We start from the raw sequence: 12,828 nt of genomic DNA, 5'->3' as shown, positions 1-12,828 counted from the left end.
TGAATGACCTTTAGCAGACTTGTTTGGCTCCCAAGCGATTTGCTCTCTCTGATGTTTCCAGAGTATATATGTAGAATCGGTCAACAACATCAAGCTTTGGACAACAATTTTCCCAAATTGCAGGTCTCCATATACGAAAACATCTATTAGAAGTAACACATGAAAACACAGTAGACAATTAAAATCAAGCTAATGACCGACTTCAACCAAAATTAAATCCAAAAAAAAAAACCGATTAACGAAGCCTCCTAGCTTCCCACTCAGACTCGAGCAAAGTGAGAATATCTCCTTCACGAACTGGTCCCTTCACGTTCCTCATGATAAATCGGTTCTGGTCATCCAAAAATTTGACTCGCGCTTGAGTCAATTGACCTCGGGAACCGGTCCTTCTCATAATTTTTACCGCCACAGCAAACTTAATCTGGCTATCCATTATGATTGAACCTTGAGGAGGAGATGGATAGGGGAGCGACTGCTTTCTCTCGAAAGTTTGAACGACGAGGGCCTTCGAGGTTGCGAAGGGAGCTTATCATCCGCTGCAACCGAAACGGTGAATAGGCGCCGGTGGTGTGAGGGTGAGCATTCCTTGTCTTCTTCGACCAGTCCTTCAACACTGCTCCTTTGCTTTTCTTTGCAGTAATTTCTATGCCCATCTAGCTCACCAAGTTAATTGGAATCAAATCCTCCTCAGTACCATGCAAACAGAAAATCAAACGAGTTATAAATATATATATATTTGATATTAGTCGATTGGAACAAATGGGTATAAGAACCCCAATCAAATTGTAAACTGGGGTCCCTCTTCCCTTCAATTTTACAGAAGCAAGCGATAAAATAAACAAAATTTCCTATGGTAGAACCATCAATTTTCTGGCAGTAACATTTTCTCATTTCCTTTTTACATTCCATTGGCATCATATAAATAAAAAAGTAGAGAAGAGGGATTAGTTCTTTCACCAGTTTTTTTGTTTCTGCTCAAGAATAGAATTTGGCTCCATGGCAATTGCTTTGAACTGGCGAGAAAGTGTTACAAACTCTGGATCTTGTTCCACTTGCTCCATCTCAGCCTTAGTCATCTCCAGTGGAGATATCTTTGCAGTGCCTTAAGGTCCTCGTGTGCTAAGTTCCTCTATCTCCCCTCTGCATAAACCTTCCAGCTCCTTTTGTAGACTTGGTGAGGAGTCAATCTTGCACGTTTTGAGAGACTGTCCCAGTGGTTTTGGAGTGGGAAGTTCTGCTGTGTGGCGTTTAAAAAATGGCTAAAAAACGGTGTGACCGGTTAAACAAGTGATCGGTTAAAATTTAGACCGGTTATATTATATCATTTAACCGGAAATATTATCAAACACAATAACATATTAGGTAGCGCTTATATAATGTAATAGGTAGTACTTATATAATAAAATAGGCATTTAACCGGAAATATTATCAAGTACAATAACAAATTAGGTAGCGCTTATATAATGTAATAGGTAGTGCTTATATTGATATATTTTCTCATAAAACCGATAAATTTAAACCGGTTACATTATAAATTAACCTATTACATTATGTATATCGGTTTCGATGTTTTCGGGATCGATACAATTTTAAATATATCGACACTTTATGCGTGCAACTCGTTTGTGCTTTATTTTGGAAAAAAGTATCGACACATATTTAAAGAGTGTCGATACATAATGTAGACCTATTTGCTAATTAACCAGTATATTTTAACCGGTTACATTATAAATTTACCTGTTACATAATAATTATCGATTTCGATGTTTCGAGGATCGATACTTTTTACAAATGTATCGACACTTTAAGCGTACACCTCATTTGCCATTCCTTTTGGAAAAATGTATCGACTCAAATTAAAAAAGTGTCGATACTTTATGTTGACCTATTCTCTCATGAACCCGGTATATTTCTACCGGTTACATTGGAAATTTACCTATTACATTATAATTATCGGTCTCTATGATTTTGAGATCGATACTTGTTATAAATGTATCGACAAAAAATCTAATAGTGTCGATACTTTATGTTAACCTGTTTTATAATTAAACGGTATATGTATACTGGTTACATTGTCAATTTACCTATTACATTATAATTAATTGTCATTAAAATAGTCTAATTTTACCACCTACATTGTAATTTTACCTATTACTTTAAAGTTATTGAATTCTGTAGTTATTGTACATACCTGAATATGTCCTGCAAATTTAATGTTGTACCTACCCTTCAACTACCACCACTACCAATACCACATCCTATTGAAAGCACCACTGAAACATGTTGTTCAATGAACCTTTACTTACATACATCTCCATCAACTCCTGTTGGGACCACTGAAATTGCACAATAAAATTTTTGCCATGGATCATATTGATGCAGACAATGTTAAGCCAACGGAGGAATGCCATAAAGTACATAATGTTGATGAATCTGACATATTGGTTGGTAAGCTCTTCTCTTCACGTGATCAAGCTTGGTACTTTTACAAGGAATTCGCACGGGAACATGGGTTTAGTGCACGTGGGGGAACAACACGGCTTGACATGGAAGGGAATGTGAAGACACAAGAATTTTGTTGTTCCAAATAAGGGTTTCGAGTATCAAAAGTCAATACCGTTGATCGTCAACGTGCTCATACGCCAATCACAATAACAGGATGCAAGGCTAGAATCATAGTTACAACAACAAATACAAACGATCAGTGGGTTATAAGTAAATCTTATCAGAAACATAATCATGCATTGTGCACACCTGCTATGACACCATTTATGCGTTCTAATAGAGCTGTAAGTAAGGCTGATATCGATGAGGAAACATCATTGAAAGAGGTCGGTGTTGGCACGTCACAAGTAATGAACTATTTAACGCAGCAGGCAGGGGGCTATCATAATGTTGGATTTATACATAAAGACCTCTACAATGCACTTCAAAGAGGCAAAGCAAAGGAAATCGTCGATGGGGATGTGAATGCGCTTATTTCTTACTTTGATTATAAGAAACATGATGATCCCGGGTTTTTTGTGACATACTCGGTAGACGAATCAGGGGCGTTTCATAATCTTATTTGGTCGGATTCTACATCGAGATCAGATTACATATGCTTCAGTGATGTAATTGCGTTCGACACAACGTACAAAGATAATTTGTATGGTCGACCAATTATGCCTATTGTCGGTGTCAATCATCACCATAACACAATTGTGTTTGCTACTGCCATAATCGCTGACGAGACGTCCCAATCTTTCGAGTGGGTGCTACAGAATTTTTTAGAAGCCATGATGAACAAATCGCCTATTTCAGTTGTCACCGATGGGGATAGGGCAATACAGAGGGCTATCAAATCTGTTATCCCTAATGCTAAGCACAGATTATGTTCTTGACATATTTCTCGCAATGCACAAGCTAACATTGGTGACCCAAAATTTACAGCAGCATTCTCAAAATGCATGGTTTCCTGGTGGACAACCAACGAATTTGATATTTAATGGCGTTCAATTGTTTCAGAGTTCAACGTCGAAAAACATCCATGAGTGATTGAGAAGGGAAATACTCGACACTTATGGGCACAAGCATATCTAACCGGTCATTTCTTCGCTAATATTCTCTCAACACAAAAGTGCGAGTCTAAGAATGCTTCACTCGCAATTGCACTGAAACACAAGAAGACATATTTAGATGTTGTTCGTGCAATTGAAGATGGAATTAGTAGAATGCATCTGAACGAGTTGAAAGCGGATTACTTAAGTTCCCAAACGAAGCCCTTCATAATCACAAAACTGGTTGAATTTGAAAGTCATGCTTATGAGATTTATACGTTTGAATCTTTTCGTGCGTTCCAAGAAGAACTTCAACAGGAGACATTGTACCGGATTCAAGAAGAGATTCAGTCTTTATCAGATGAATGTTAATATTTTTATTTGAAAAAGTACAAAGAAAAAAATAGGACATTTGAAATTAGTTTTGATTCTCGTACGGAAACCCTAAATTGCTCATACAGAAAATTTGAGACAGTTGGGCTTCCATGTCGCCATCAACTTCACTTTTTGAAGCACTTGGATTACACATATTTGCCCGGGTCTTTGATTCATATTAGGTGGACTAAGGATGCGAAGGCTTCTGCACCCAGTTTTGTTGATTTGAATGTGCCTCCAGAAATAATGCAAATGGCAAGGTTTGCTTCTCTACGTGCAACAGCAAGTATGTTATGCTATGCTGCATGAAATACAGACGCGTCTTTCAAAACCGCAAGAGATGAGATGAAAAGATTAACAGAAGAATTTGAGAACTCGTTTGGTTTGAATGATTCAGTCAATCGGAGCAGTGTATTAAACAACGTTCGCGACCCTCAACGAAAACAACGCAAGCAAAAAGAAGTAACAAAGAACAAGGTCGAGAAGAAAATTAGGGGATGTGGGTTCTGCAACGGTGAGGGACATAACAAACTAACATGTCCTCAAGTCAATTTGGGTTTGAATACAAACACACAACCTACTTCAACTGATTTTTTTGAAGACGGAATGGATTGGTCATTCAGTCCCGCACATGATGTTAGAGACATTTGGAATAATGCAGACAACGATCCAACTATATCCTAAGTATTAACATGACTCCTACTGTGTATAAGAAACATGTACAACAACCTATTGTTATTGCAAATAAACCACAACATTCAATCATGTTTGAACATTACAACTATATTCGTATAAAATTAAAAACAATTCTTCAACAAGTGAATACAACTATTATATGTAATGTTCAATCATGTACTCCTTACGTTGTAGGGATTCAGTCCCTAAACCCTCAAAGAAAGCTTGTCTTACCAATTCATAGCTTACCATTTGGGCCCTGAAAGGGTGTTTTATTGGCTATGCAGTCAACATGGATTATGAGATTCCTTTATCATTTTGCATTCAGTCAGACTGTAGAGATTTGAAATTTGTAATCAATTAAAAGATCTTAAATACTTGAATCCAATTACCATTTTAAGAACAATTACATGAATACATTGATACTTACTGGTCGTTTTCGATTTTCCTCAATGTTGATACGCTGGGGCTCCATTTGAAGGTTATCACCGTCGGACTGCCTTTAGGATTTTTCAATTTGGGTTTTGTATATATAAGAAAAAAACACGCGTAATTTTAAAAAGTATCGACACTAATTTAAAAAGTGTCGATGCATTATGTAGACCTATTTTCTCATGAAATCGGAAAATTAAACCGGTTACATTGTAAAGTAACCTATTAAATTATAATTATGGGTTTTGATGTTTTTAGGATCGACACTTTTTCTAAATGTATCGACACTTTTTCGTGAACTTGTTTGGAAAATTTATTATGGACATAAAGTGTCGACACAAATGTATAAAGTATCGATACATTATGTATACCTTTTTTTTAATGACCGGTATGTTTAGACCGGTTACATTGTTATGTTAACTATTACATTATAATTATGTGTTTCGATGTTTTTGGGATCGACACTTGTTATAAATGTATCGACACTTTTTCGTGAACTTGTTTGGAAAATTTATTATGGACATAAAGTGTCGACACAAATGTATAAAGTATCGATACATTATGTATACCTTTCTTTTTTAATAACCGGTATATTTAGACCGGTTACATTGTTATGTTACCTATTACATTATAATTATGTGTTTCGATGTTTTTGGGATCGACACTTGTTATAAATGTATTGACACTTTTTTCGTGCACTTGGTTTGGAAATACATTCTGGACAACATGTATCGACACAAATGAATAAAGTGTCGATACATATTGTAGACCTATTTTCTCATAAAACCGATAAATTTAAACCGGTTACATTGTAAAGTGACCTATTACATTATAATTACGGGTTTCAATGTTTTTGGGATCGACACTTGATATAAATGTGTCGACACTTATTTGTGAACTTGTTTTGGTTGGAAAATACATTATGGACACAAAGTATCGACACAAATGTATAAAGTATCGATACATTATGTATACCTTTCTTTTTTAATAACCGGTATATTTAGACCGGTTACATTGTTATGTTACCTATTACATTATAATTATGTGTTTCGATGTTTTTGGGATCGATACTTGTTATAAATGTATCGACACTTTTTTCGTGTACTTGGTTTGGAAATACATTCTGGACAACATGTATCGACACAAATGAATAAAGTGTCGATATATATTGTAGACCTATTTTCTCATAAAATCGATAAATTTAAACCGGTTACATTGTAAAGTGACCTATTACATTATAGTTACGGGTGTCAATGTTTTTGGGATCGACACTTGATATAAATGTGTCGACACTTATTTGTGAACTTGTTTTGGTTGGAAAATACATTATGGACACAAAGTATCGACACAAATGTATAAAGTGTCGATACTTTATGTATACCTCTTTTCTCATAAACCGATATATTTAGACTGGTTATATTGTTATTTTACCTATTACATTATAATTATGGGTCTCAGTGTTTTTGGGATCGATACTTTTTATAAATGTATCGACACTTTGTTCGTGCACTTGGTTTGGAAATACATTCTGGACAACATGTATCGACACGAATTCAAAATGTGTCGATACTTCATGTACACCTGTTTTCTCATAAACCGGTGTATTTAGACCGGTTAGATTGATAATTTATCTATTACATTATAATTATGGGTCTCGATGTTTTTGGGATCAATACTTTTTATAAAGGTATCGATACATTATGGTGACCTTGGTAAGGAAATCATTATGGACACAAAGTATCGACACAAATTCAAAAAGTGTCGATACTTCATGTACACCTGTTTTCTCATAAACCTGTGTATTTAGACCGGTTAGATTGATAATTTACCTATTACATTATAATTATGGGTCTCGATGTTTTTGGGATCGATACTTTTTATAAAGGTATCGACACATTTATGGTGACCTTGGTAAGGAAATCATTCTGGACACAAAGTACGGGATCGACACAAATTAAACAAGTGTCGATACTTTATGTACATATGTTTTCTCATAAACCGATATATTTAGACCGGTTAGATTGATAATTTACCTATTACATTATAATTATGGGTCTCGATGTTTTTTGGATCGATACTTTTTATAAATGTATCGACACATTTCCATGCACTTGGTAAGGAAATCATTCTGGACACAAAGTATACTTGGAATGGCCATTCAGTCCTGCACATGATGACAATTATGTTAGTGACACTTGGAATAATGGAGAATCCTACTGTGTATAAGAAACATGTACAACAACCAATTCATAACTTTTCCCATCTCATACATAATTACATTCACATACAAAATTATAAATCGTATACAAAATTAAAAAACTTATACAAAATTAACCCTACATTTACATCATCGATTCCTTTTGTTATTCTTGTGTAGCATGTCAGTTTTTTCCATCTTCTCTCTTAGTTGATTTTGATTGTGGCATACGAGATCGTTTAATATTCGCATACGATCCCATTCTCCAACACCCTATATTCAAATTGTCAGTACGTTAAGTATTGTAAACCACAACATTCAATCTACGACTTTTAACAATGTAATGACAAACTAATTTTTAATTCTACTTACAAAATCACCAGTAGCCCCGCTAAAACCGATCGATTCCATCCACATCATCACATAGATGCCACAATCATATCCATTTAATTGTTCGGTCATCTTATGCTCCACGAATTTGAATCTTTGCAAGGGGACTTTTCCTAGAGAGCCACATGCTTCTACCCAAATGTGTTTCTCATTATAACTATCTAATATTTTCATTTGCATTAATAAATATGAAGTTATGATCCAAACAAATTATGCATTATAATTTACATAATTTCCTTTCATACATACCAATCTCTTAGCATCATTCACTCTCTGTTTAGCTGCTTCAGATTTAAACAGACTATCATATACAGTTCCAACACGATTTTTCATATCCAACACCAATAGATACCAATGTGAATTATTGTAGTTTATTGTGATCATGATCTGCAACAAATTTCACACACAATTTGACAAAATTCAACATTATATATCCAAAATTCAACATGGCAACCCAAAAGCTCGCAATACCCTCAACATTACCATTGTTGTCCAACGCCTGTTGCTGCAATTACACAACAATCATTATTAATTTACCGTCTATAACATTACTTTTCAACATTTATTAATTTAACTCACCGCTAAGTGGTATGGAATTTAGCCAATCATCTGACCTGAATTTTTAGAATCGTAGCATACTGTCCAGGCGAGCAAATCAATAACCTAACAAAATTAATTTCACAATCAAAACATATTCAATAGGTTTTGTCTTTTAATTGATTTCTACTTACTAAACTGCCAACCCATTCCATAGGCTTCAACGTTGCAACGTCGGATACTTGTGCGTATTGATTTCCCATTGAGATTATAGTATATCTGTATGAATCATTAGGATTAATATATTTTCATGATTAATATCTTTTCATGAAATATTTAAATATCACTCACAAAGCAATATAAGTGACTTACCCCGATTCTAACCCACTATTCCATAAATAATCACAAATTGCAGCTTCGACCGGTTCAATTTCGATTGGAATATTCACTTTTACAACCTACAGTTTTGCATACAAATTTGTGTCACAACAATATGATAAAAATCAAATTAAGTTATCTTTTATTCAACTTACCTTCTGCTTCTTCTTCTGGGGTACAGGATATTCCGAATCCAAATCTGCATCTATAACACTCTCTGGTGTATAGATGTTAGTGACATCCTTTATCCTCATTTCCTCCATCTTTTCTTCTTCAAGTTTTCTCAGTTCATCGTATTTTTTCTCTACATAACTCTTCATCTTTTTTATTTTACCCTTCAATTTCCCCCCTTCATCCAAGTTTTTCTGAACCACCTCCTTCACCCTCGAAAGTTCACTCCTTATTTCCACAACCTCCTTGACAACTACATCAATTTTTCCACCCGCCAACATATTAACTTCACCACTCAACACCTCAACTTTTTTCACCAATAAATCTGTCTTTCCTTCCACTTCCATCTTATGTCTTTCATGTGTATCTTCGACTCTTGATTGTCTTTGATGAATATTAAAAATAATATCAGCTAATTCAGACATCAAAATGTCAAATTTACTCTGTTTTCCCTAACCGTAATCCCCCTGGCCGTCTTCCACCCCTCCAACCATCTCTTCTTCCCTCTTCTCTGCCTCATTTACCTTCCCTGCCTCATCTGCCTCCTCTACGTCATTGAAAATAACCTTCAAAATTAAATTTGTATTAAGACATTGATTATATTCTTAATATTATTTAATTTCATTTATTACCATTTCTAGCTTCCTCGGTCTATCCACCTTCAACTTCGCCATCACTCTAACCACCTCTTCCTTCCCCCATGCACGGATACGTGCCACTCCGTGTCTTTCATAAGCCTGCAAACTATCACAGCCCGACCAATAATTGAATAGTGCAACATGCATTTATAATAAAATTAATCATTTTATATAATAACTATACCATCATTTTATATAAAAAATCAAAAACATTCTTCAATTCAGTTACCTCTAAGATTACTATGCACCCTTTGAGGTATCTCTGGCTGCCCTTTTGAAAGGTGATTATTGATTCAATCAATCTCAAATGGACATATTCAGCCCAATTGAATTCACCCTTCAAGCCTTCATCGCAAATAAGCTTCATATTGTCCTTGTTCGTTGACGTATCACCCGTTGGACAAAGAAATATCCCGACAAGGTACAATAGAACTCGGGCCTTCAGCTCATCCCCCGGTAAGATCCACTTTTGATATCCTCTTCAACTTTAGCATATGTCACCTTATGATTCAAACCATATTTGGAGGCAAGTGCTTTCCAGTTCTTACTCCTACAGACTTCTACAACACTTTTGCCTTTGTTTTTTTACCCCCAAGACGGCTGTAGCAGTCGATACCCCCAGAGGGAATGAATAATCATCATATTTAGCAATACATTGTTTGACATCAAATTGCTCCATCAAGGATCGACACAATTCCCTCCGAATTGGTCGATCTTTTATTCCTTTCAATGATCCAAACCCTATTTCACTCAGCACATTCAACTGATCATTCTTTTTAAGGTGTTCAATTAATGAATACACCCTTTTTATACTGCACCTTGTCGACATATCCTACATTTTTTAACAATATATAATGTTATTGTTCTTATATATCTTGTATCAACGTATTTACAAGTTTAATGAATACCTTCTTTTCATATGCTTTCCTCCGTTCTTTGTATTCTTTACTATCATTCCTTGACTGTGTGATGTAAGGTTCCTTTTGAGCATCACTCATCGAATTCCATTTCGACCTCACATTTTTTGTCACCCAATATTAAGCATAAACGTTTCTTAATCAATACATTAACGCTAAATAATACTCAATGTCATTTTCATTTTACATACCGAACCGCTGTGTGTGCCATCTTCCTTCATCCTTTTGCATTCGTCCATACTGTCAACATTTAAAATTTGTAATCAATTTAAAGTTCCTAAATACTTTAATCCAATTACCATTTCAACAATAATAACAAAAAGAAATTGATACTTACTAGAAGTACATATATCCACCCTTTGGTTGCTTTCCACCCATTGACTTCATTTTTCCTTCATATATCAGTTTACGCAAATCAAATCAAATACTTGTATACAAAAATCGATAACCACTCTTGTGGTAAAACGGTTGGTCTTCAATAGAATTTGAATGGCCACTACAACAAGTGTCGGCACATTTATACAACCTAAAAAATCATTTTCTACCTATAATATTATATACATGTATCCATATTTATTTTCTACCTATAATATTATATAATATAATCGGTCCCAAAACCTCCCTATTTCCTTCAAACGAATGGGAACACTCAATACTCCAAGTATCGGCACATTTATACAACATATAATATCATTTTCTACCTATAATATTAAATAAAAGTATCGGTATTTATCATCTACCTAGAAGATCACTTTCTACATGTAATCGGTCCCAAATGCTTCTTTACTTCGAAAACCCCAAATAACAACACATAAAAACCCTAATTACTGTAATAATAAAAAACTAGGGTTTCAACAACGTACATTTCGATTTGAAATGCAGCAACAAACAAAAAAACTTCAACGTAGAAATGCCTTCTGAAATGCAGCAACAATTACGCTTCGATTTCAAAAACTCTATCTATTTTCAGAGGAAATTTAGCTATGCCTTTATACTTACACCGGATATGTTATTTATATTTAATCGATACAATTACCTAAGTTTCAATACTTTTATGTGAAGTGTCGATACTTTCGATAGGATATTTGCCTATTTCTTTTAAAGTGTCGATACTTTTTTACGCGTACTTATTAAAGTACCGACACTTTCAACATAACCGGTAGCGCTTTACCGATTTTGTCATTTCGATACTGGTTTTGTCATATTTTTACCTATTACATTGTTATGGATCGATACATTTTCATAAAGTATCGACACTTTTTAGGTGCTATAATTTCTTCTCTATTAAATTATGAAAGTTTCGATATTTATATTAATTTATCGACACTTTCAATATATCCGGTAGCTTTTTACCGGTTTTATCATTTCGAGACCTGTTTTGTCATATTATTACCTGTTATATTGCTATGGATCGATACATTTGTATAAAATATCGACACTTTTTTGGCGCTATAACTTCTTCTCTTTTAAATATAAAAAGTGTCGATAATTATATTAATTTATCGACACTTTCAATATATCCGGTAGCTTTTTACCGGTTTTATCATTTCAAGACCTGTTTTGTCATATTATTACCTGTTATATTGCTATGAATCGATACATTTGTATAAAATATCGATACTTTTTAGGCGCTATAACTTCTTCTCTTTTAAATATAAAAAGTGTCAATTATTATATTAATTTATCGACACTTTTAATATATCCGGTAGATTTTTACCGGTTTTATCATTTCGAGACCTGTTTTGTCATATTATTACCTGTTATATTGCTATGGATCGATACATTTGTATAAAGTGGCGACACTTTTTAGGCGCTATAACTTCTTCTCTTTTAAATTACAAAAGTGTCTATACTTATATTAATTTATCGACACTTTCAATATATCCGGTATCTTTTTACCGGTTTTATCATTTCGAGACCTGTTTTGTCATATTATTACCTGTTATATTGCTATGGATCGATACATTTGTATAAAGTATCGACACTTTTTAGGCGCTATAACTTCTTCTCTTTTAAATATAAAAACTGTTGATAATTATATTAATTTATCGAAACTTTCAATATATCCGGTAGCTTTTTACCGGTTTTATCATTTCGAGACCTGTTTTGTCATATTATTACCTGTTATATTGCTATGGATCGATACATTTGTATAAAGTATCGACACTTTTTAGGCGCTATAACGTCTTCTCTTTTAAATATAAAAAGTGTCGATAATTATATTAATTTATCGACACTTTCAATATATCCGGTATATTTTTACCGGTTTTATCATTTCGAGACCTGTTTTGTCATATTATTACCTATTATATTGCTATGGATCGATACATTTGTGTAAAGTATCGACACTTTTTAGGCGTTATAACTTCTTCTCTTTTAAATTACAAAAGTGTCAATACTTATATTAATTTATCGACACTTTCAATATATCCTGTATCTTTTTACCGGTTTTATCATTTCGAGACCTGTTTTGTCATATTATTACCTGTTATATTGCTATGGATCGATACATTTGTATAAAGTATCGACACTTTTTAGGCGCTATAATTTCTTCTCTTTTAAATTACAAAAGTGTCGAT

The 12,828-nt window shown here is 34.1% G+C and overlaps 1 protein-coding gene across 1 annotated transcript; it reads right to left on the bottom strand.

Moving 5' to 3' along the window:
- Positions 1-224: 224 nt before the first annotated feature.
- LOC120133582 (40S ribosomal protein S28-like) lies at positions 225-508 on the bottom strand. The gene has a single exon (XM_039150145.1). It carries the CDS (start codon positions 431-433, stop codon positions 236-238), a length of 198 nt encoding a protein of 65 aa, XP_039006076.1. The 5' UTR covers positions 434-508; the 3' UTR covers positions 225-235.
- Between the last annotated feature and the right edge of the window lie 12,320 nt (positions 509-12,828).

Source organism: Hibiscus syriacus, unplaced genomic scaffold, assembly GCF_006381635.1.
Source record: "Hibiscus syriacus cultivar Baekdansim isolate YM2019G1 unplaced genomic scaffold, ASM638163v2 tig00110584_pilon, whole genome shotgun sequence".
NCBI lineage: Eukaryota > Viridiplantae > Streptophyta > Magnoliopsida > Malvales > Malvaceae > Hibiscus > Hibiscus syriacus.
Note: the sequence above shows the minus strand (reverse complement) of the source record. Positions and strands in the feature narration are given on the sequence as shown.

Bases quoted from the DNA above. Each gene is read 5' to 3' on its own strand.
- LOC120133582 (XM_039150145.1), bottom strand. From the start codon at position 433: ATGGATAGCCAGATTAAGTTTGCTGTGGCGGTAAAAATTATGAGAAGG.